This window comes from Manis javanica, chromosome 13, assembly GCF_040802235.1.
Source record: "Manis javanica isolate MJ-LG chromosome 13, MJ_LKY, whole genome shotgun sequence".
Lineage (NCBI taxonomy): Eukaryota > Metazoa > Chordata > Mammalia > Pholidota > Manidae > Manis > Manis javanica.
Window position 1 is genome coordinate 17,193,904 of NC_133168.1, and position 25,588 is coordinate 17,219,491.

At 35.5% G+C, this 25,588-nt stretch overlaps 1 protein-coding gene across 3 annotated transcripts in view; it reads left to right on the forward strand.

Moving 5' to 3' along the window:
* RNGTT (RNA guanylyltransferase and 5'-phosphatase) overlaps positions 1–25,588 on the forward strand; it is a 262,720-nt gene that overhangs the window by 80,671 nt on the left and 156,461 nt on the right. For 2 of the 3 annotated variants that reach the window (XM_037013987.2, XM_037013982.2), the window contains exons 9-11: positions 7,902–8,037; positions 16,915–16,986; positions 22,342–22,506. In XM_037013987.2, the coding sequence (XP_036869882.1) occupies positions 7,902–8,037; positions 16,915–16,986; positions 22,342–22,506 (373 nt within the window). The remainder of the gene's footprint in view (positions 1–7,901; positions 8,038–16,914; positions 16,987–22,341; positions 22,507–25,588) is intronic. The other variant, XM_037013991.2, reaches the window with a different exon arrangement.

Here is a 25,588-nt window from a genome sequence, read left to right on the forward strand (position 1 = left end):
TTTTCCATTTTCTAGTCATAAAGTAAAAAAAAGTGTTCATTAATTCCTAAGTCTTTGACTGTATCTCTGCTCTCAAGCTATGCCGTTTCCCTTCTTTCTCTTTATTCTTCAGTGTTACGAAATTTTCTAGTTGCCAGAACATGCACATTCTGCTCTGTCTCAAGGGTATTACACCTGGTAGACTATGTACCAGCCACTGGTTATCACCACTCCCCCACCTCACCTCCGCTTCACCTTTTACTCCTCACTGGTTGCTTCTCTGTGTTGTACAGCCCTCCCCTTTCTCCCACGCCCCCCATGCATGCTAATCTTAAAACCCCCCTTCTTCTCCCCACCCCCCGTATCCCTCCCTACCCACCCATCCTCCCCAGTCCCTTTCCCTTTGGTACCTGTTAGTCCATTCTTGAGTTCTGTGATTCTGCTGCTGTTTTGTTCCTTCAGTTTTTCCTTTGTTCTTATACTCCATAGATGAGTGAAATCATTTGGTATTTCTCTTTCTTTGCTTGGCTTATTTCGCTGAGCATAATACCCTTCAGTTCCATCCATGTTGCTGCAAATGGTTGGATTTTTCCACTTCTTATGGCTGAGTAGTATTCCATTGTGTATATGTACCACATCTTCTTTATCCATTCATCTACCGATGGACATTTAGGTTGCCTCCAATTCTTGGCTATTGTAAATAGTGCTGCGATAAACATAGGGGTGCATCTGTCTTTCTCAAACTTGATTGCTGCGTTCTTAGGGTAAATTCCTAGGAGTGGAATTCCTGGGTCAAATGGTAAGTCTGTTTTGAGCATTTTGATGTACCTCCATACTGCTTTCCACAATGGTTGAACTAATTTACATTCCCACCAGCAGTGTAGGAGGGTTCCCCTTTCTCTACAGCCTTGCCAACATTTGTTGTTGTTTGTCTTTTGAATGGCAGCCATCCTTACTGGTGTGAGGTGATACCTCATTGTAGTTTTAATTTGCATTTCTCTGATAATTAACGATGTGGAGCATCTTTTCATGTGTCTGTTGGCCATCTGTATTTCTTTTTTAGAGAACTGTCTGTTCAGTTACCTTGCCCATTTTTTAATTGGGTTATTTGTTTTTTGTTTGTTGAGGTGTGTGAGCTCTTTATATATTCTGGACGTCAAGCCTTTATCGGATCTGTCATTTACAAATATATTCTCCCATACTGTAGAGTTCCTTTTTGTTCTATTGATGGTGTCTTTTGCTGTACAGAAGCTTTTCAGCTTAATATAGTCCCTTGTTCATTTTTGCTGTTGTTTTCCTTGCCCGGGGAGATATGTTCAAGAAGAGGTCACTCATGTTTATGTCTAAGAGGTTTTTGCCTATGTTTTTTTCTAAGAGTTTAATGGTTTCATGACTTACATTCAGGTCTTTGATCCATTTTGAGTTTACTTTTGTATATGGGGTTAGACAATGGTCCAGTTTCATTCTCCTACATGTAGCTGTCCAGTTTTGCCAGCACCATCTGTTGAAGAGACTGTCATTTCGCCATTGTATGTCCATGGCTCCTTTATCAAATATTAATTGACCATATATGTTTGGGTTAATGTCTGGATTCTCTAGTCTGTTCCATTGGTCTCTGGCTCTGTTCTTGTGTCAGTACCAAATTGTCTTGATTACTATGGCTTTATAGTAGAGCTTGAAGTTGGGGAGTGAGATCCCCCCTACTTTATTCTTCTTTCTCAGGATTGCTTTGGCTATTCGGGGTCTTTGGTGTTTCCATATGAATTTTTGAATTATTTGTTCCAGCTCATTGAAGAATGTTGCTGGTAGTTTCATAGGGATTGCATCAAATCTGTATATTGCTTTGGGCAGGATGGCCATTTTGACGATATTAATTCTTCCTAGCCATGAGCATGGGATGAGTTTCCATCTGTTAGTGTCCCCTTTAATTTCTCTTAAGAGTGACTTGTAGTTTTCAGAGTATAAGTCTTTCACTTCTTTGGTTAGGTTTATTCCTAGGTATTTTATTTTTTTTGATGCAATTGTGAATGGAGTTGTTTTCCTGATTTCTCTTTCTGTTGGTTCATTGTTAGCATATAGGAAAGCCACAGATTTCTGTGTGTTGATTTTGTACCCTGCAACTTTGCTGTATTCCGATATCAGTTCTGGTAGTTTTGGGGTGGAGTCTTTAGGGTTTTTTATGTACAGTATCATGTCATCTGCAAATAGTGACAGTTTACTTCTTCTTTACCAATCTGGATTCCTTGTATTTCTTTCTTTTGTCTAATTGCCGTGGCTAGGACCTCCAGTACTATGTTAAATAACAGTGGGGAGGGTGGGCATCCCTGTCTAGTTCCCGATCTCAGAGGAAATGCTTTCAGCTTCTCGCTGTTCAATATAATGTCGGCTGTGGGATTATCATATATGGCCTTTATTATGTTGAGGTACTTGCCCTCTATGCTCATTTTGTTGAGAGTTTTTATCATGAATGGATGTTGAATTTTGTCAAATGCTTTTTCAGCATCTATGGAGATGATCACGTGGTTTTTGTCCTTCTTTTTATTGATGTGGTGGATGATGTTGATGGATTTTCGAATGTTGCACCATCCTTGCATTCCTGGGATGAATCCCACTTGGTCATGGTGTATGATCCTCTTGATGTACTTTTGAATTCGGTTTGCTAATATTTTGTTGAGTATTTTTGCATCTATGTTCATCAGGGATATTGGTCTGTAGTTTCCTTTTTTGGTGAGGTCTTTGCCTGGTTTTGGTATTAGGGTGATGTTGGCTTCATAGAATGAGTTTGGGAGTATTCCCTCTTCTTCTGTTTTTTGGAAAACTTGAAGGAGAATGGGCATTATGTCTTCTCTGTATGTCTGATAAAATTCCGAGGTAAACCCATCTAGCCCAAGGGTTTTGTTCTTGGGTAGTTTTTTGATTACTGATTCAATTTCGTTGCTGGTAATTGGTCTGTTTAGATTTTCTGTTTCTTTCTGGGTCATTCTTGGAAGGTTGTATTTTTCTAGGAAGTTGTCCATTTCTCCTAGGTTTCCCAGCTTGTTAGCATATAAGTTTTCATAGTACTCACTAATAATACTTTGTATTTCTGTGGGGTCCATCGTGATTTTTCCTTTCTCGTTTCTGATACTGTTGATTTGTGTTGACTCTCTTTTCCTCTTAATAAGTCTGGCTAGAGGCTTATCTATTTTGTTTATTTTCTCGAAGAACCAGCTCTTGGTTTCATTGATTTTTGCTATTGTTTTATTCTTCTCGATTTTATTTATTTCTTCTCTGATCTTTATTATGTCCCTCCTTCTGCTGACCTTAGACCTCATTTGTTCTTCTTTTTCCAATTTCGATAATTGTGACATTAGACCATTTATTTGGGATTGTTCTTCCTTTTTTAAATATGCCTGGATTGCTATATACTTTCCTCTTAAGACTGCTTTTGCTGTGTCCCACAGTAGTTGGGGCTTAGTGTTGTTGTTGTCGTTTGTTTCCATATATTGCTGGATCTCTATTTTGATTTGGTCATTGATCCATTGATTATTTAGGAGCGTGTTGTTAAGCCTCCATGTGTTTGTGAGCCTTTTTGCTTTCTTTGTACTATTTATTTCTAGTTTTATGCCTTTGTGGTCTTAAAAGTTGGTTGGTAGGATTTCCATCTTTTTGAATTTACTGAGGCTCTTTTTGTGGCCTAGTATGTGGTCTATTCTGGAGAATGTTCCATGTGCACTTGAGAGGAATGTGTATCCTGTTGCTTTTGGATGTAGAGTTCTATAGATGTCTATTAGGTCCATCTGTTCTAGTGTGTTGTTCAGTGCCTCTGTGTCCTTACTTATTTTCTGCCCAGTGGATCTATCCTTTGGGGTGAGTGGTGTGTTGAAGTCTCCTAAAATGAATGCATTGCAGTCTATTTCCCTCTTTAGTTCTGTTAGTATTTGTTTCACATATGCTGGTGCTCCTGTGTTGGGTGCATATATATTTAGAATGGTTATATCCTCTTGTCGGACTGAGCCCTTTATCATTATGTAGTATCCTTCTTTATCTTTTGTTACTTTCTTTGTTTTGAAGTCTCTTTTGTCTGATATTAGTACTGCAACCCCTGCTTTCTTCTCACTGTTGTTTGCCTGAAATATCTTTTTCCATCCCTTGACTTTAAGTCTGTGCATGTCTTTGGGTTTGAGGTGAGTCTTTTGTAAGCAGCACATGGATGGATCTTGCTTTTTTATCCATTCTATTACTCTGTGTCTTTTGATTGGTGCCTTCAGTCCATTTACATTTAGGGTGATTATTGAGAGGTATGAACTTATTGCCATTGCAGGCTTTAAGTTTGTGGTTACCAAAGGTTCAGGGTTAGCTTCTTTACTATCTTACTGTCTAACTTAACTCACTTGTTGAGCTATTATAAACGTGGTCTGATGATTCTTTATTTCTCTTCCTTCTTATTCCTCCTCCTCCCTTCTTCATATGTTGGGTGTTTTGTTCTGTGCTCTTTTTAGGAGTGCTCCCATCTAGAGCAGTCCCTGTAGGATGCCCTGTAGAGGTGGTTTGTGGGAGGCAAATTCCCTCAACTTTTGCTTGTCTGGGAATTGTTTAATCCCTCCTTCATATTTAAATGATATTCATGCTGGATACAGTAGTCTTGGTTCGAGGCCCTTCTGTTTCATTGCATTAAGTATATCATGCCATTCTCTTCTGGCCTGTAGGGTTTCTGTTGAGAAGTCTGATGATAGCCTGATTGTTTTTCCTTTGTAGGTAACCTTTTTTTCTCTCTGGCTGCCTTTAATACTTTGTCCTTGTCTTTGATCTTTGCCATTTTAATTATTATGTGTCTTGCCCTCCTTGGATCCCTTGTCATGGGAGTTCTGTGTACCTCTGTGGTCTGAGAGGCCATTTCTTCCCCTAGTTTGGGGAAGTTCTCAGCAATTATTTCTTCAAAGACACTTTCTATCCCTTTTCTGTCTCTTCTTCTTCTGGTACCCCTATAATGCGGATATTGTTCCATTTCGATTGGTCACTCAGCTTTCTTAGAATTCTTTCATTCCTGGAGATCCTTTTATCTCTCTCTGCATCAGCTTCTCTGTGTTCCTGTTCTCTGTTTTCTAGTCCATTAATGGTCTTTTGCATCTCGTCCATTCTGTTTTGAAGTCCTTCCAGAGCTTCTTTTATTTCAGTGTTCTCCTTCCTTAGTTCTTGCATATTTCTCTGCCAGTCCATCAGCATGGTTATGACTTTTGTTTTGAATTCTTTTTCAGGAAGACTGGTTAAATCTATCTCCCCAGGTTCCTTCTCAGGGGAAGATGTAGCAGATGCCGAAGCTGTCTGGGTTAGTCTTGTCTGGATCATATTTTTTTGCCTTTTCCTGTTGACAGGTGCTATTGACTGTCAGCTGGGAGGGCCAAACTTTTCACTTGCTACTGGCCTTTCTTTACTGGGACAACTGTGACCCTTAGTGGCTTGTGTTGGGTAATTGCGTGTAGACTGGGTCTTTGTGTCTTGCCCGGCTGATATGGAGGAATTTCCCTTTCTGTGGGCGGGGTCTGCCTTAGGCTGTTTCTCTGCTTTCGCAGCGCCCAGAGGGGTAATGGACCGGGGGGCTATTTGGCTGTTTACCTCCGTGAGGGGTCTCAGAGCTGTTTCCCAGGGGGTTAGTGTGCCCAGTTTTCCCTGTAATTTCCAGCCACTGGGCTGTGACCTGTGTTGTATCTGTCCAGCTGTTATATCCCTGTCCCTTTAAGACTTTCAAAAAGCACTCGCTTTTCTTTGTCACAGGGGCATCAGCTTCGGAACCTGCTCAGAGGTCTTGCTGCCCTATTTCCCTAGTTTCCAGCCCTCCACGCATGCACTGTGTCTGCGCTCTGGTGTGGGTGGCTGGGGCTGGGTGTTTAGCAGTCCTGGGCTCCCTCTCCCTCCCGCCGGGAGCTGGGGGGAGGTGTGCTTGGGTCCCACCGGGCCGGGGGTTATATCTTACCCCTTTCACCAGGCACTGGGCTCTCGCACATGTGGATGTAGTCTGGCTGTTGTCATGTGTCTTCTGGTCTCTCTTTTAGGATTAGTTGTATTTGTTGCATTTTCAAAAATATATGTGTTTTTGGGAGGAGATTCCCACTGTCCTACTCACGCCGCCATGTTGGCTCCGCCTGATCCACAGTTGCTTTTTATTTGACCTTTCCTTCTGTTGATTTAAATTCTCTTTGGAACACAACCCAGGGCAAGGCTGACTTCTTTCAAGAAGCCTAGATTCTCCCTATCCACCAGGAATTCCTGCTTTTGAATAGCATGTACAGGAAGGCTTTGGGAACTAAGTATTCCTGTTGTCTGCCAGTCTGCTGGCCTGGCAGTTGGTCTAGGAGTCTCTCAGATGCACATTCAGTCCAGACTGAGACTGATTTTATTTTTCCTGTGACACCTGAGTCTCTGCAATCCGCATCTACTAGGTCTGTCGCTGTTTCAATGTGTAGCAAGGGCCTGAGCTAGCCATCTCCTCCCCAAGGGTTAGCTGGTACTTATTATTTTGAAAACATTAATTTGCTGGTGCTAGTTATTTGAAACCACTAGGGACAGCAGGCTTCCAATCCAGTATCAAAATGTAAACCCCTTGGTCTTTCATGCTTCTCTTCAGCCTGTCGTCGCACACTTCTGTTACCTTCATCAGCTCTCCCATTTCTCCTCTTCTGTCTTACACGTGTCTACTTGCTCCTTAGAACACTTGTTTATGGGAAACAATTCATCCTCCATTATTTTAGCTACCGTATACAAAGGTAGCTTCCATCTCTTCATTTAATGCTTTTTCTGCCTTTGGCCTTAACTTAATTCATTGATTCAGCTCCATCTTTCGATTGTTGATTCTTTTTTCCGACACACCTGGTGGGTAGGAGGTTGGGCAGGTTGGTCAGGAGTCTCCTTCATTCTCAGTGGTACATCCAGACTATTTGCTTCCACTCTTTCATTTAACAGTAAACAAAAATATCGTACCAAAGTAATTCTGTTCTTTTGAGACTTCATGCCTTTTATCTGTCTAATTTATTGCTGTCAGTTTTCTGTCATTCTTGGAATAGTTTGGTATCTGGATATGGTCTCCATTTTTACCCCAAATCTTGACATTATGTATTTGGTAGCATAGCCTGTCAGTCTGTAATTTCATGTCCTGGAATCCATGTGGACTTTATTTCTATATATTATGTGAAGTAGAGCTCTGTTCTTGATGACCCACTGATGGCGAATCAGTGATCATAACTTGACCATTTAAAGGATGATGCATTTTAAAATATAAAAGCTCTCCCATCAGCTGGTTGGCTCTAAGAAGATAAGGGCTCATAAAAATACTCGTGAGATGATATTTAAAAATATATTAATTTTAAAGTAATGAATGATAATTGTACCTTAAGTGGTGATACCTGGCTGTACCATAATATTGATTCACAGACAGGGGCTAACTGTTTCGCTAACTGTAGTGTGGTAGAAAGAGCATTGGGTAATTTGAGGTCTGGCTATTTGCAAATCACTTATTTTCTCTCTTTTTTTTCTGCTGCAAAGTGGAGAAACTAATACCTAAGTTGTATAGTTCTTTGGTCAATAAAATGCAATAATTGCATACATATCTGAGTGTGCTTTGTAAACTTTTATGTTTAAGACCTAATAAAAATTAGAGAACTATTCTCTCATAAGTTGGGTCATCAGGTTGCTTGTGAACATCACATTGTTTCCATAAAAAACTTGAATTTCTCTATACCTTGTGTTTTTTCATAGGAAGCAAAAAATAATAAAAAAAGTGTTATTTGAGGTATTTTAATCTGAATGATGGGTGTGGGGGTTCTAGTGAATGTTATTTCTTTCATGCAGCTATTTGTAAGTCTAATAAAAAAATTTAACTGTTCTTCCTTATGACCCTATTGTTGGATTGCACTGTTAATATTACCTTTTCAATGTTTCATTTACAGATATATGATGTTGATTGATGGCACAAATGAAGTTTTTATGATTGATAGAGATAATTCTGTGTTTCATGTTTCAAATCTGGAATTTCCATTTCGTAAAGATCTCCGCATACATTTATCAAATACTCTCTTGGATGGGGTAAGTTATATTTTAGCTTTTAAAAAAAATTCACTATTGCCATTTTTTTGCAAGTAAATGTGTATTTTTATTAAATAGGAAATTTATAATCCAGTTAAAGTTTTTTAAAAAGGTGAGGTATAATTAATATATAAAGACTGGAATCTAGTTTTTATTAGCATGTTTAATTCCATTTATCTCTTAACCTGTACTTCCTGTCACTTGATCATTGCCTTGAGTATAGAAGGTAAATGAACAAAATTAAATCTTAATTTTTTTTTGTTCTTTGTGATTGAAAAAAAATTCTTGTTGAAAAAAACTAGTTTTACTTTATTATTATACTTGTCAGTTGAATTATAATTATATGATATTGGCCAGCCTCTGTCTTTCTCTTGCTTTGTTTTACTTTTCTGTTTGGTCTCATTCTGAATGAAAGCCCTTTCCACATGGGAAGCAAGTTGCATGGCAGCCCAGTCAGAAAGAGAACTTTCTCTCCTAACATTCATATGTCAGTCCCAGCAAAGACTCTAAAGGCTTTGCCTGAGTTACATACCCATGGGAGAGTGACAGTGGTGGCCAGGGAGTCATTGGTAACAGTACCACTTGGACTGCAAGAGCAGCAATGCAAGGAAGGGATGGTACCAGCCTGAACACTGTTCACTATGCTGGGTTTGAGGGCATCCCCATTTTGAATACTGGCCTGTATAATTGCCACCCTTCTTTCCAGAGAAGTTGAGCACATGTAGAATTCTCCCAACCATGTGTAGAGGCTCTCTTGCTATTATAACACTGGGTTTTGAAAATTTTATATTTTCTAATTGGTGAGGGGTAAAAAGAGTTTTCCATTTTAAGGGACAGTATAGGACAGTGGTGAAGAGCCACAACTAACTGATGGTCCTTGACTGACTCCATCAGTTATTACCTCAGGGACTTTATATAATTTACTCACTTTCTTCATCTGTGGTGAAGTGAGACTAATAATAGTACTTAGTTCTTGGTATTGTTGTGAAGATCAAGTTGAATAGTTTATAAAGTACTGGTAACAGTGTCTCTCACATTGTGAAATAAATGTTTATTTTTTTGCATTTATGTGAAATGTTAATGAGGTTTAAGATTTGATCACTTCTTTATAAGTTACTATATTTCTTCTGTGAGTTGCCCATTGAAATCCTTTATACATTTTCCTATTGGGTGTTCATTTCTTTTTTTATGAGTATTTATCTATTGGGGTATTACTTTATGACACATATTTTGAAAAAAATGTATTTTTACTTTTTCTGGTGTTTCTGTGAAACAAGTTTACATTTATGTAGGTAAGTTTATGTAGGTAAAGTTATAAATACTTTGGTTTTTAATATTTGGCTTTCGTGTTATTTTAAGAAAGGGATATTTTTCACTTCAGAATTATTATAATACCTCTATTTCCTTTTAGTGCTTTTATGGCTTATTTGTATATTTAAGTATTTGATTTATCTGAAAAACATTTTGGTAAAAGGAATAAGATAGGAGTACAGTTTTATTTATTTCCAAATATCTGAACTCTTGCTGCAGCACCATTCAGCCAATCCCCTATTTTTCCTTTTTAATTGCATATATAATTTTTATTATATACTAGCTTCCTTTATATATCAATTATTTCTTTCATGATTCATTTTCCCATTCATTAATATTTTGATCTTCCAGTGGTAGTTTTAGAATGATTTAAATTCAATGACTTTAGCATACAATTTAGTGTCCTGTCTATTCTGAGGTGTGCCACATAGATTTCACTCTCTTCTTTAGCATTTAGACAGACAGGCAATTTGATTGAGAAATTAGGCTAGAGTAGTATGTTACACTGTATAAAAATAAGCTTCTATTTTACTCTGGAGAATAATTTATAGTAGGTTTGTCTCCAGACCATTCACCATTCTGTGTGCTGTGTTTGGTTGTATGGGTTAGCTTCCCGCCACACCTTCACTGACTTTCTTTGGAGGAGACAGGGACTCTACAACGTCATTATATCTTCCCATAGTTCGGGTCTCCTTTCTACAGGGATACTAGTCTTCAATATTGAACTTTTTTCATGAGCCAGACTGAATTATATCTGCTAATATTCTCTGAAATTTGTAATCCTGTCTTTAAGATGAAATTTATCCTCTATTTCTGGTTTGTATTGATAGACATTGGGTCCTGAGAGAGTGGCTTATGAATGTCCACTTAAACTCTCAATGATAGAATTATCCTAATGAAAATCACTTATGTAAAATATGTATTTATTTGTTTAACAGAGGGAATTCCAAATCACCTGAATGCTTGTTGCCCCCTTGCCATGTGCTTTGTTTTTATTTACCAGCTAAATATTGGAGTGTGGGTAAACCAATATTTAGGTTGGAACACTGTGATTGGAGAATGGGATGTTTGAGTTAGTTACTTGTGAGGTTTAATTCTAGGTGATGAGGTTTCAAGATAGATATGGCCCAGAGAGAGTGAGAGGTTGAGGTTGCATGAAGAAGAGCTGTGGAAATGAGGTCAAGGAAAGTATTAAATGGGTCATATTGTGCGATGGCAGGAGTCCTGGTAGAGAGGAAGTGACTGTGAACAGGCACTAAAGATTGGAAAGGAGGAAAGATGGTGGTATAGTGGGATGGGGACTGAGTGGAATACAGAGACTGAGCAGAGTAGCTATCGAGTCACAAAACCAAGAGTTATCTATATTGTGTACTCCCTGGGGCTACTAGTAAATGTATGCCACATATATACATAACCTTTTGTTATGTGTATGGTTGACAGAGCCATTGTGTAAGGTTGGAAGAGTTGTTTGCATATCACCGAGGTGTGCCATTCTTATCGCAGCTGAGGTGACTGGCACCCCTGCGGTTGTGCTGTACATAAACTGCAGAGCCAGTGTGGCAGCTCTGGTAGTTCATGGGAGTAGCAAGAACATTTTATTTTTGTCACTTTATACTTTAAGTATTTTTAGCATTAAAATTAATAAAAGGAAGAAAAAGACTTTTAAGTTAAAGCACTTGCCAAAGTTTAGGAATAGCTTTTAATTGAACTAGTAGTTGTGAGTGCATATCACGTTCAAGTTATGCTATGTCAGGAGTGCAGACATTACTTAGAAGTTGAGATCCTTTAGACGTTTTACCTCATTGGATAGGGGTGGAGAATGATTGATAAGGATGGAGGGGACCATCAGATAAAACAATAACCTGAAGATTGGTGTTTAATAAAAGTCCTGTGGTGGTTTAGAGGAGAAATAAATGACATCTCATTAGTTAGGAACTAAAGATGTTTTACAGGGAATTGGTATTCAATATGGAAAGATTTCTATGGAAAGAGATTTTTGTTGGTCCTAGGCTGAGGGCATCATAGGTAGGAAATAATGCTTAAAAATTAGATATTTAACCATCTGCGATTTAACTTTGCAATACTATTTTTTTTTCCTGCCCTACACTTGGATAACTGAGAGCAGTATAATAGACTTTTGTGAGGTTTTAAAATAGCAATATGATTCATGATGTCAGTTTACTTGGACCAGAATTATAGTTGCCATATCTGTTTTTCCAGTTAGTTAATTAAAAACAGTTCTGTGTAGTTTCCTGTTTCTTCTACATTTTCATTTGCAAATTGTTTTTGTAAAATTCCAAATCCAAGAATAACTCAAACTACCTAATTGTCTGGCTGTCAGATACGAGAATTGAAGCTTTTGTTGTGCTCTCTAAATGATGTTCTTTGACCCATAAAATGTGGAAAATAGGAGTTTAGAAATATGGCATTAATTCACTTGAAACAACTCAGTGAAATTCAATCAATTTTATATTGGTGCTAAGAGGAGGATATAGCAGTTAATCATTAAAGTTAATGGCTGAATCTTGGAAAAATGGCATGTCTTTTCAACTGTTAATTTTTTATAAAGGAATATGCATGCTCATTTCTGAAGTTTTAGAAAGTAGAAAAATTCAACTGAAGAAAAGAATACATTTTGACATTTTGGTGTATTTCTTTTCAGTCATTTTGTTGTGCCTGTTTTTATAGAATGTATATAATCAATATGTACATAGCTGACATTTAATATGTGCTTTATATCTGGGATTTCATCATTTTCCTTAAATCCAAAGAACTGATTTTAGGATTTCCTATTTTAAAATTTAGTTACATTTAAGAAATTGAAGTATATAACCTATATACTATGATTTTCATCATTTTAAGGTATATAATTCAGTGACTTTTATTTGATTCACAAGATTGTGCAACTATTACTGCTGTCTAATTCCAGAACATTTCATCGCCTAGGTGGACAGTGATAATTACAACCAAGTGGGCCTTATCTGCAAGGATTTCAATGGGTGGGTTACCTTTGAGATATGCTTTGAAGGCCCACAGGTTTCATAGAGAACAGTTAATTTCTTCCTCTCATTAAAATCTTTCAGTTGTTTCCCACTTCCCATAGCATGAAAGCCAAACTATTCAACGAAATATTCTTTGTATCTGTGTCTTTATGTGCTTAAGTCTTTATCACCATCTTTGGTTGTGAGCCCTTGTGTGATAAGTTCCACCTATACTGAGCTTTGGTCAATTTACCTTAGACCATCTTTTTTCATGCCAAATGGAGATGGACGGCAACTGCAGTATTTTTCACATTAGATTTATGGTTTTCACCTATGCAATTTAATTTTGAGTCTTCTTTATGTAGTCCTAGAAAATACCCGCTGCGTTTTTCAGGATTCAACTAATGCTTCACACACCTTATTTTCAAACCTTTCTCTTACTCTTCAAGTAGAAATAACTACTCCTTCTTAGACATATACCATATGTCCTTATTTGGCTGAAACAGTGTAGTTGTACATCTGTTGTCTTAGTATAGTTAATAATAATCTTTTTCACTCCCAGTAATATCCTGGTTTAGACAGTAAGCTACCTGGTTATTATATATGGCCATCTATCATTAAAACTGTAACTCGTCATTGTACCTAGCTACTTATATATTTTACTCTCCTTCCTTGAAGATACAGACTATATGCTTAATTTCTCTGAACTTAAAGCTATGCCTAATACATACTTTTGGCTCAGGAAATCTTGGATGGTTAGGCAGAAGGGTGGGTGTGTGGGGACTTCAACTAAAGGGAGTGGAGTAAAGTTCAGAGGATAGGAAAGTCAGACATGCAGGAATTTTTTTTGGTGTGGCCCATAATGAAGGATTCAATCTTCAGATTTCTCCACACCAATATTTAATACCAAAAGACAATGGAGTAATTTGTAACAAATTCTTGAGAGATATAAAGTTATGTGCTTTGATGTGCTTTCAGGGTTCTTATGCTTAGAACATTGTTGAACATTTTTATCTGTAGGATTACAATTTTCATCAAAAATAATAATTTTTTTGCCATTATTTCTACCCTTTCATGTTTGGAGATTTAATTATTAATGGTCTTTTTATCAAAAAAATGACAACTTTTTTCTCTCGGCGTTTCATTTTGGACAGTTTCTATGGCTGTGTCTTCAAATTCACTAGTTTTTTCTTTTGCAGCGTCTAAATTGTTGTTCATCCCAACTGCAGTATTTTTCACCACTTGGGGTTTTCATTTCTGCAAATTAATTTAGAATCTTTTATGTTTCTAAACCTTTGACTATATGGGATACTGTTATAATAAGCTGTCAATGTTCTTGCATACTAACTCTAAGATCTCTCTCAATTTTGGGCCTTTTTTGATGGATTTTTTCCTCTTTATGGATTCTATATTTTTGCCCCTTTGCAAACCTGTTAAATTTTGATTGGATACCAGACATTTTGATTTTTACCTTATTGGGGGCTTAATATTTTTGAGCTATAATATTCCTGTAAATATTCTTGAGCTTTGTTCTGAGATGCTGTTAATTTACTTGGAATTAGTTTATACCTTTCAAGTCTTGCTTTTAAGATTTGTTAGGTGGACTAAAGCAGCCTTTATATTGGGATAATTATTCTCCACTACGGAGACAAGATCCTTCTGAGTACTCAATGCTCTGTGAGTTACGAGATTGTCTACTCTGGCTGGTAAGAACAGGCATTATTCCCAAACTTGCATCAGTCCCTGGTTTGGTTCCTGCAAGACTTTCGGGTGATTCTGTGCCTGGTGTTGAGTAGTTTCCTCACATGCATGCGCTGCTAAATATTCATGGGGTTCTGTCTTCGGGTCTCTGGAGTTCTCTCTCTCTCTGTCTCCCTCTCTGATGCTCTGCCCTGAGAACTATAGCCTCATGAGCCTCCCTTATACAAACTATTTCATTTTTCCAACTCAGGGAGTCTGCTGGGCTCCATGTGGGATCCCTCTGCCTACATCAAAGCCTGGAAACTCTTTGGGCAATAAGCTGGGACAATTGTAAGACTCATATAGTTTATTTACAGTCTCATAGGGGTTACTGTCTTTTGTTGTTGGATGTCCAGTGCCTTGAAAATCATTGTCTCATATATTTTGTCCACATCTTTAGTTGTTTTAGGCAGAAGGGTAAATTAGTCCGTTTCCCTATGTTGGTTGGAAGAGGAAGTCTGTTTTCATTCTAAATTTGGTTTTATGAAAAAACTATTCATAATTGTGATAAAAAACACAAAAGATTTACCATCTTAACCATTTTTAAGGATACATTCCACTAGTGTTAAGTATATGCACATTGTTGTGCAACAGATCTCCAGAACTTTTTTATCCTGTGAAACTGAAACTCTATGGCTATTAAACAGCTTCCCAGCACCCACAACCCATGGTGATAACTCTTTTATTTTCTATTTGTATGAATTGAACTATTTTAAGTATTTCACCTAAGTAAAATCATATAGTATTAGGATTATTTTTTTTGTGACTGGCTTATTTCACCTAGCATAATGTCCTCAAGGTTTACCCATGTTGTAGAATGTGATAGATTTCCCTCCTTCCTAAGGCTGAATAATACTCCACTGTATGTATATACCACATTTATCCTGTTCGATGGTCATTTGAGTTACTTCCATCTCTTAGCTATCAGAATAATGCTGCTATAAATATGGGTGTGCAAATATCTCTTTAAAACCATGATTTCAGTTCTTTGCGATACAGACTCTTAAGGGGGATTGCTGGATCATACAGTTAATTCTTTAATTTTTTGAGGTAACTGCCATTCTACTCTCTGTAATGGTTGCACCATTTTACAGTTCTAGCAACAGTGTACAATGGTTCCAACTTTCTTAACTAAGTTTTAAGATTATGTATTTTACTTTTACCTACTTTTCTATAGCCTAGGGCAGTGATAGCAGCTGTGGGGAAGGGAACAATGCGGTGAGGGGTCATTGGAAAGAGCTCAGCCTAGGTATTGGGTCTTTGTTAGAATCCCTGAGTTCTGTTCTCTTTTACAAACTTTTGGCAAATGTTTTCTTCAGCTAGTTGGGAGCCATATTTTATTCCAGTAATGCTCAGATTATTTCTCCAAGTCAGTGTGAGTCCAGGAGCATTTACATCAGGCAGAAAGAGTGAGTGTTCTGCTATTTTTAATTAGTCTTAATCAGAAGAGGAAAAAGAAGACAAGAATAACCACTGAGTTTGCTTCTATCTATATTTGAGTGTGATAGTGACAATTATCAAGAACTTGTCATCTTACAAGTAGGACTGAAGGGGTTTGGTGGGTTCAGAGCTGAACCTTGCTGTGCTTTTCTGTTTTACCAGAATCTTGGTGGTTTCTGTTGCTGCCACTTTAAAGAGCTTCCTCGTTTGTTTATTCCTTTTTACTTACTTTGTTTGCTGATAGTAAACTTTCCCTTTTTTTTTAATGTTTAAAGAAAGATATGCTTGTGCTCATTTCATCAGGTAATTTGGGAGGGAAATTCTGTGCTGTCTGCTATGTCTGAGTCTGGAAGTCTATTTGATTTACAAGCAGACATTATTGAAAAGAAAAATGAACTGAAACCTGTTTTTCGTACCACCTTGTTGGCTCATGAAAGTCTCAGATACTACAAGTATTTAAATAAAAATATTTCAGTAAACACTTTAAAATAATGCAGGTGATTTAATTTATGTCATATATTGTGCTCATTATGATAACTGCAAATAAATATCTGTAGCCTAATAAATACATATTCAAGAAAGAATTTAATTAGTTATAGTTTCTTAAAACAAGATATATTTGTCCTAAAGCAGTGAGTTTTTTGGATAGTTTTAGATGGTTGTGTTTGGATCCTCTGTCATGAAATTAGATAAAAACCTGCTTAGTTTCCTAGGGAAAACTTGAAAACAGAAAAATAACTTCAGGTCAAAACCTGTCATTAAGAATTAAAATTTATAAAATACTCTATTATATGCCTGTTATGATCTTTCAGTGTACATTATCTCTTTTCTGTCTGCCTGCAGAATTTAAGTTCTCTTCACTTCACGGCTGTGATGTATGATAACATATTCTCTGGTTCTGTTCCCTTTGGTCATGATAGAGGGACATAGAACCATGGAAGACCATATGGGTCACATGGGAGTCATATATATATAGTACCATTCATAGCTGTAGATTTTATGATTAAAGTAACTGGCATATCACAAAATTTAAAGCAATAATGATCTAACAAAATTATTTTAAAAATGCCCCTCATACTTGGGATTAAAATTTCTAGTCTCTTTATAGTAATAGTTGCTTAGTAATTCAATTATAAAACAAAGTGAAGAATAGTAATTCACATATTAAAAAAAATAGAATAAGGTGATATTGTATGATTTCATTTCAATTCAGAATAAATTCATGATGGGGAATTTTGGGGTACTGACAGTTTGTTGATTTTGATCTGGATGTAACTATGATAACTTTGAAATTTCATCAGGCGTGTTTATGATTTATGTGCTTTCTCTGTGTATGTTACATTTCAATCAAATTAAAGAAGTTGCTATTAAGTATGAAGAAACTTATCTTTTTTTCTCTTTCAAGGAAATGATTATTGACAGAGTAAATGGACAGGCTGTTCCTAGATATTTGATATATGACATAATTAAATTCAATGTAAGTATCTCTTATAATTTATAAAATAAAAATTGTCACTGAGCTAATATGTTTTTAACAGACAAAAAGTGTCACTACTTTAGAGATAGTAGGAAAGAAAAATTGGGGCTCTTTCAGAAAAGTTACTCATTTTATATCTTCATGTTAATACTTTTACATCTCCTTTTCTTTATTTCCTAATATTTTGCACATTCCTTTGTCTTTGGATTCTTTAGGTACTTCAAGTACATAATGAAAAACAGTTTAATTGTGACAATAAGATAGCATTTTGTAAAATGGAAGCTTCTTGACTTTAGTTATCCTGTAGTCAATTAAAAAAAATTCCCCAAATTTTATTACTGTTTGTCACTTAAAAAAAAAGAAAGAGAGGAACTGCTTATGAATATTGAATGTATGACTTGGAGGCACAAATATGTTATTCATGAGTACAGGCAGGAAACTTAAAATATAAAATTCCTTGTTGTAAATAGATACCAAAAAATAGGAATTATATTCTCTACCCATTTCCTACAGTTTTAGACCAGCCAAAAATCTGTTTGGCTGTTCATGTTTAATTATAGTATGAGTGTCTAAATTATTTAGGCAGTATGTGATGACTTCTGTAAATGCAAGAAGCACTTTGAAACGTGTACATCTATGGAAAGGTATAATCATTCCCCCAGACATATATTATTCAAATTGCATAGTCACTTAGCATTCAAATCAGACCAAAAGCAATTAAGAATTCTGGAATTAAAAGTGTTGTTTTAAGTTTTAAGGTTTTGAAGATTTATAACAAAAGTTTTAGAAAGTTCTTTTTTGGAGTGTGTATTTTAAATTGCAGTGTTAAGATTCAGGATCACATTAGTCCAGATTACCCAAAAGGAGTTTTTCTTGGAAATCTTGAATGTACATATCTTAAATTTTGTTGAATTTCTGTATTTCAAACAGAGTTTCAAATTTAATAAACTCAAGGTCAGAAACCACCAAATTTTAATTTTGTTATATTTGTGACTACTGTAGTCCTCAAAAGTAATGGTTCCCAGAATTGGCCAACTCTTATCGCAGGTCTTAGAATCATGTTCATTGGTCCATAATGACACATAAAGGGTTGGGGGTGGCCTTGTTTCTTTGTGAATGTGGGGCAGGGGCACTATCTCCGTTGCCTTTTGATGTCCAAGCTCTGCTTTAATAAATGTTCATTTCTTGGCATGAGCACTTTTAGACAACAGCCTTCTGATTTTTTATTAAAAAAATTTTTTTTCCATTAAAAAAATTGAAGTATAGTTGATATACAACATTATACTGGTTTCAAGTATAGAACATAGTGATTTGAGTTACCTACATTATTAAATGCTTACCCCCAACTAGTGTAGTTAGTTGTCAACATAGAAAGATGTTACAGAACAATTACTATATTCTCTGTGCTGTACTTTTGTCCCTGTGACTAACTTATACTATGCCTGAGATTTTATGCTCCTTTATCCCCTCTACCTATTTCACTAACCCAGCCCTCCCCCTCTCCCACGGGAACCACCAGTCACTTCTCTGTTTCTATGAGACAGCAATGTTTTGTTCATTTTTTTTTTTAGATTCCACATATAAGTGAAGTCATATGGTGTTTGTCTTTCTCAACAGCCTCCTAATTCTTTATAAAAATATGAAAATGCAGCATATGCAGAAGTATAGAGAATGGTATAGTATAAGGAATACTCATGTACTAACCAGCAGATTTGTTGAAACTTTAACATTCTATCATATTTTTACTCAACTCTCTTTTTAATAAGAAATAAATCATTACAGATCCCATAGAACTTCCTTGCACACATGTCTCTCATTTTATTCTCAACCCTGTTACTCAGAAACATCTTCTACCCTGAATTTGGTGTTTATTATTCTCATAAGTGTATTTAATACTTTTACTATTTGTGTGTGTGTCCATAAAATGTGTAGTATTCTTCTGTAAGGTTTCTAGTGCCATATAAATGTCATACCATACTGTGGTACCCAACATTTGCTCCACATTATTTTGTTGAGATTTAGCTGTGTTAATATGTATAGTTTTAGTTCATTCATTTTTAACTACTGTTGAGTATTAGAGTCTGTAAATGTACAGAATTACCTTGTTTCCTTTTGATGGACATTTGGGTTTCCATATTTTGCTGTGATGCTACTATGGCATCGAAGAGTTTTATGTATTTACCTTGTGCATAGTGCAGAGTATCATTAGGATGATTTTCCATCTTTTGCAATCACCTGGAAAGTGTTTTACAAAGTACGGCCTGTCACCCCTGCATTATTGAGATTCTGATTATAAATGGCAACTTAAGCTTTATTAGCTAAATTCCTCTCAGACGTAATTATACCAATTTGCTACAGTTAGTATGTCAGACTTACAAATTTTGCCAATTGTATGTGTATGATATGGTATCTCATCTTGTTTTAATTTGTTTTTCCTTGATTACTAATGAAGTTGATCATATTTCATATGTTTATTTTTAATTGTTTGGATTTTCCATTGAGATTTAATTTCAAGTTCAAATAATCTTATTTTTCTATTTGGTTGTCAATCTTTTTTCTTCTTAATGTGTAGAAATTAGTTACCATTTCTGAATTCCAATGCTTTCTTGGTTTTATATGTGAAAGACCATATCTTTTCCAAAATTAGTATCTATTGATCCACAGAAAATTTTCATTGTAATGAAGTCAAACTTGTTAGACCATATCAAAGTTTGTGCTTTTGTGTTGAGTTTCGGAAATTCATTCATATTTTTACTACATTAAATATGCCTCAGTAAAAATAAGTTATGCCTTTCATCTCTAGGTCTATAATCATTCATTCAGTAAATATTGAGTGCCTGTTTACCATATTTCGTATATTTTAAAATCACATTTTTTCACATTTCTGCTATTAGGATATATTTATAATGGAAAGCATGATATTTAATTGTTTAATTTACTATGGAGCTTTCATTGATTGTTAGCCAGTTTATTCTGAGTTGCCAAACCAAGGTCACTATTAGAAAAAACTCTTTTAAAATAATAAAAACTTTTCAGTTCCTCTGTTTATTATGTTGTCCAGCAAGAATTTCTTTAGTCACCTTTTATATATTAAGAATTGTTCTTGGTATTAGGTATACCCAGATGAGTAAGATACAATTTCTGGCCTTTAGGGAATTTGTAATTTAGTGAACTGGCCTCCAAAAAAGGCCAGTTCTGCAGCAGTTCATTGGGAATTTGGGAGGAAAATAGAACTTTCTGTTTATTTTTATAATTTATCTTATTTTCGTCTGCCTTATATGTGGTGCAATTCATTAAAAATTAATATCCTGGTATTATAAACATTTGTTAGGGTATGTGTATAGTCTGGGTACAAAATCAAAAGAAATTTTCAGACCAATGGTCTTATGGATGAGAATATAAATGTAATGAAATAATTGCAATCATCATAACTCTAACAACAGAAGTACATGAGAGATACAGAATTATGAGAGGTACTAGAAAGATGAAATCATTCCAGTTTACCCTCGGTAGAGTCAAGCCATTGAAGCGTGGACTTGCAGACAAAGTGACACAGATTGATTTTGAAGTATAGAGTCTTGGAGTCAGGAACATTAGATGATTTTAGCATTCCAGATGTGTGGCAAGATGTGGGGCATAGCAGAAAGTGAGAATGGATTGGTGAGTAGTGGGCCACATTACTCGAATAATGTATTTTAGCTTAGTTCTGTATGTCATAGGGCTTTGTTGATAGGTCTTGGTTATGATGATATGATCACACTTTTATTGTTTTGAAAGCTAACTCCAGTGGCAGCATGGGTAGTGTTCTGAAGTGAGAAAGAACTCAAAACAGAGAGGCCAGTTAGTCACTCATCATTGAGTGCTTCCTGTAGTCTATTCTCAATTTCAACACCTATCTGTTGAGAACTTCCTTTATGATAAGCAGCATAGATTTGAAGGTGAACTTGCTTTCGATCTTTGCTTATTGTTTTGGTGAATTTATGTATGTTTTAAATTCCCCAGGAGGGAATTTAGATCCCTTATATATATTTTTAGCAGTTGTTTGGCTTTTTAGTGTCTTTCTAAAAAAAAGGAAAAAGAGCTTACTTGTTCCACTGTTCCGCTTTGATTTCCATAGGGGTCTGAATTCACCTACTACTCCTAATAAATAAGCCTACCATTTTCGATTGTTCAATTTTATATATGATGTAGGTGACATGGAAAAGATTGTAAATGGACACTGTGGATATTTATTGGCATTTCCTCAATAATACCTTTTACGAACAGTTGTATGCCTTTATGTAAAGGGAGCATATTCATTCTACTTTATACCTAGGTGCCCGCTTTGTCTTGCTCCTTAGTCTTTGCTGAGTATCAAAATTGTCATCCTTCTGCAGTTGAGAAAATCATCTTTGAGGCGTATTTAATGTTCTAACATCTCTTTGTAAACATTAGGTTGCATAAATGTTAGGTTGAGTAATATGAATTAGAGAAGAGGAATAAGACAGACTGGAAGAATGCGTGGAAGTGTGTCCAATTGTAAAGGAAAGAAGAGATGGCATACTTGGTATGCCATTGACATGCTACTAATTTAGACAATTATTGTCACTCAGATGATGTTTTATAGCTCTATCTGTGTGTACCATTAGGACAGTGCAAACCCCCACCTTCAATTCATACAAAACTGTATATATACTCTTTATTTCATGGTTCAAACCATATATGCCATATTTTTATACCATATAGTATACTGTATATATGTATATATATATATGGGAGATGTATATATATGTGTGTGTGTGTGTATGTATGAGAGAGAAGAGGCTTTTACAACTGTATAATTGAATATATTATGTAAGCTTTAGTCTGTATTGTTTTCAGAGTTGAGAAAGTATTTGCTAAATATCTACTTATTGATATGTGTAAGGGTTACTACTTTAAACAACAACAAAATTCTATAGGTGACTTGCTTATTTTGATGTTTTATTTGCTCATACACCTGAATTATGTTATTTTAGTTTTTTTACAGGTTTTACTAATTCATATAAATAAATGTAAATGATTAGTGAGTATATTAATACTTTACTTCATATGTGAAAACTTTATATCAATTTGTATTAGAGTAGATTTATACTTCTTTCCCATACTCTTTTATACATTTATAATTTTAAAATAACTCTATATGTGTGTTTAGGTATGCTTAATTAGTCAAGTTAATTATCAGGACTGGCATGTATGGTTGTACAGGCTATGCATTGGACAATTCCCAAGAATGCTGTTTATCTAGACTGCTATGTACAATTGACAGCCATGATAATTATGCTGTTAAAGTAGTTTTTAGTGTTGAAATTTAAATAATTGTTTCATTTAATTCAGGCACAGCCAGTTGGAGACTGTGATTTTAATATTCGTCTGCAGTGTATAGAACGAGAAATAATAAATCCTCGACATGAAAAAATGAAGACTGGGCTCATTGACAAAACACGGGAACCATTCAGTGTCAGAAACAAGCCATTTTTTGACATCTATACTTCAAGAAAGGTAAAGTTTTCTAATTAGTACGTACAGTGTACGTAATTCAGTTTGTGAGAGGAATTTGAATATTTGACTACCCAGTTGCCTTGATTTTTCCAGAAATTACTTGAATATAATGCTATTCTGGGCAGACATATACTATTCCATGTCTTCTCTTTAGTTAGATTCTCAGTGATGGAAACTTAAATTTGGTTACTTTCTTGTCTCTCATAAAAGCTTTTGATTCATAGCTTGGTCAGCATTATGTTTTTAAAAATGCTATCTGCATTGTAGAATTAGAGAGTGAAAACCATGTTATGCCTTTAAAGCTCACCCGTGTTTGGCACATGGTCATACTAAAAAATTCATTTACATGTGTATACACACACACACATTGAGGGTTTTTCCTTTATTATTTATTTTGGTTGTTTTGACACTTTAAATACATCATTCTAAATGTCTTGGGACTATTGTTTTTTCAGTTAACAATATAGCTTGGGAATATTTCCATGTCAGTGCTCAGAGCCTTGCCACATTGTTTCTATTTTTACTTTTTCATGTGTCCTCTCAGGGATAATTTGGGTTTTTTATTGATTTTTATTTTTATTTTTAATATATTAAGGTATTATTGATAATACACTCTTATGAAGGTTTCACATGGAAAAACAATGTGGTTACTACATTCACCTGTATTATCACCACATTGTTTTTTAACTGTTATGTAGTGTTTGGCAGTAAAGATGCACTGTAAAGATATTATTCTTTGCCGGAGGGGTGATTATGACAGAATAATATGTGAAGTATAATGAATAATGCAGTTATATGTTTTAAACTCCTTTCTAGTATAATCTCACATGCTAGATGTTTTAAGTTTTTGTTGTATTTACCTGCTTCTGCTCCTGTGCACTTAATTTGGTATCAGTGGTTGGGCATAATATTGGCAGTAATCCCGGCACTGAAAGGGCCTATATTTTGTCATTTCAACAAAATGAAGTTGTCATTCTATTTTTATTATTTATTTTGCATAATGTCTGCTTGACTTGGAACTGTTGGTTGGCCTTTGTTGTCACCATCTTCCCACAGTTCGCTGCTCGCCTTTTGTGTCTGCTTTGGCAGCAGGAAGAATGTTATAGGCATGCCTCCTTCTGTGTCTTACGCAGTCAGTAGGGTAAGGATAAGGATAAGGCAGACACTATGTCATTGGTGGAAATCTGCTAATTGGAGCTGTGTGTTCTTTAAAAAATTTTTTTTATTAAGGTATCATTGATATACAGTCTTGGGAAGGTTTCACGAGCAACATTGTAGTTACTACATTCACCCATATTACGAAGTACTCCCCCCCACCCCCTGCCTCCACATCCCATTGCAGTCACTGTCCAACAATGTAGTAAGATGCTACAGAGTCATCACTTGTCTTCTCCGTGCTATACTGCCTTCCCTGTGAGCCATCTATATCACGTGTGCTAATTTTAATGCCCCTTAATCCCCTTCTTCCTCCCTCTCCACCAGCCTTACCTGTCCCTCCCCTTTGGTAACCTCTAGTCCCTTCTTGGAGTCTGTGAGTCTCCTGCTGTTTTGTTCCTTCAGTTTTGCTTTGTTGTTATACTCCACAAATGAGTGAAATTATTTGGTACTTGTCTTTCTCAACCTGGCTTATTTCATTGAGTATAATACCCTCTATAGAGCTTTGTATTCTTATTGAAACATTTCGTAAATTATAAATAGTGTAAAAGTTGGACAGAAGCCAAATTGTTTGCATTCATTTTTTAAAAAAATTGATGGCTGTGCTGTCATGATTCAAAGTTCCACATTTAAGACAATGTGTCTTAGTTTAATTTCTTTAGTTAAAATCAGTGCTACTTAGAACTATTTTCCAGAGGATGGCTGTAGAATTTCTTTAAGGACCTGATACGGATCTAAAGCAGTTATGATGAACAGATTTTCATGTGGTTTTTTCACTAGAAAAACAAAACTGCTTGTTACTTTTCTTTCTCCATATTTAACTTCTGTAACCTCACTTAAAAACCATAGGCCCTGCCTTTTTTTAAAGCAATTCTAATATTTTGAATTTTAAATGTACATCCTTTTTGGTTCTGTTATTTTTTGTTCTCAAGAATACACAGAAAGCACCTTTTGCAGCTGAATTGGTCTAAAGGGTAGGATCATAGTAACACCACTTACAGGATAGTAGGTACAGTTGACAGATGATTGCTGTAGGGATTCTAACTATTTCTACCATTGCTAATGGGAATGGTTAAATGATATGAATGATAAAGCATTTGTCAGGGAGGTATATATCATTTTTATGAGGAATGCTAGTTTTTTGTGGTTCCAAGCGAAATTTACAGCTGTGAAAAATACATACTTTTTTGTAGAAAATAATTTTTGTTTTTGTATATCTATAGAATCTTGAAGGTAACTTTGATTTTAGGACTTTATTACTGTAGCTCTATTAACAACTTTATTTTGTCATTTGATCTGTCAAGCACAGTGAAGAGATAATGAGTTGTTTAGTTATTAATATACATGTTAGAATAAAGCATCTAGAATGGTAAAAGCAAGTAGCAGTTTCTCAAATTTTAATTTTATTTGCATTTAAAGTTTGAAGGCCAATTAAAAAGGAGTTACTTGAATAGATCAAATATGGTTAACAAAATTGTAGAAGTCATATAGCAAAGAGTTTCTCTGAAAGTTCATTATCCATTTATCAGCTTCTCAGAAGAGTAATCATTGCTCTTAATATTTGGTGTATCCATCAGAATTTCCTTACAGAAATACAGGCAAATACATTTATTTATATTCCTATCACCCCTACACACAAGAGTAATTCTTAACACACTGCTTTATACCTTGCTTTCTAAAAATTTTACTTAACATCGTATCTTGAGTCCCCTTGCTCTGATAGTGGTATGTAGAGCTCATCCTTTCTCTGTCTACAGATGTACAGATTTCCACCTTCTCAGTGTACCATAACTTAACTATTCCATAAGCATGGACATTTGGGTTTTTATTTATTTATTTATTTAGGTATCATTAATACACAATCACATGAGCAACTTTGTGGTTACTAGATTCCCCCATTATCAAGTCCCCCCCACATACCCCATTA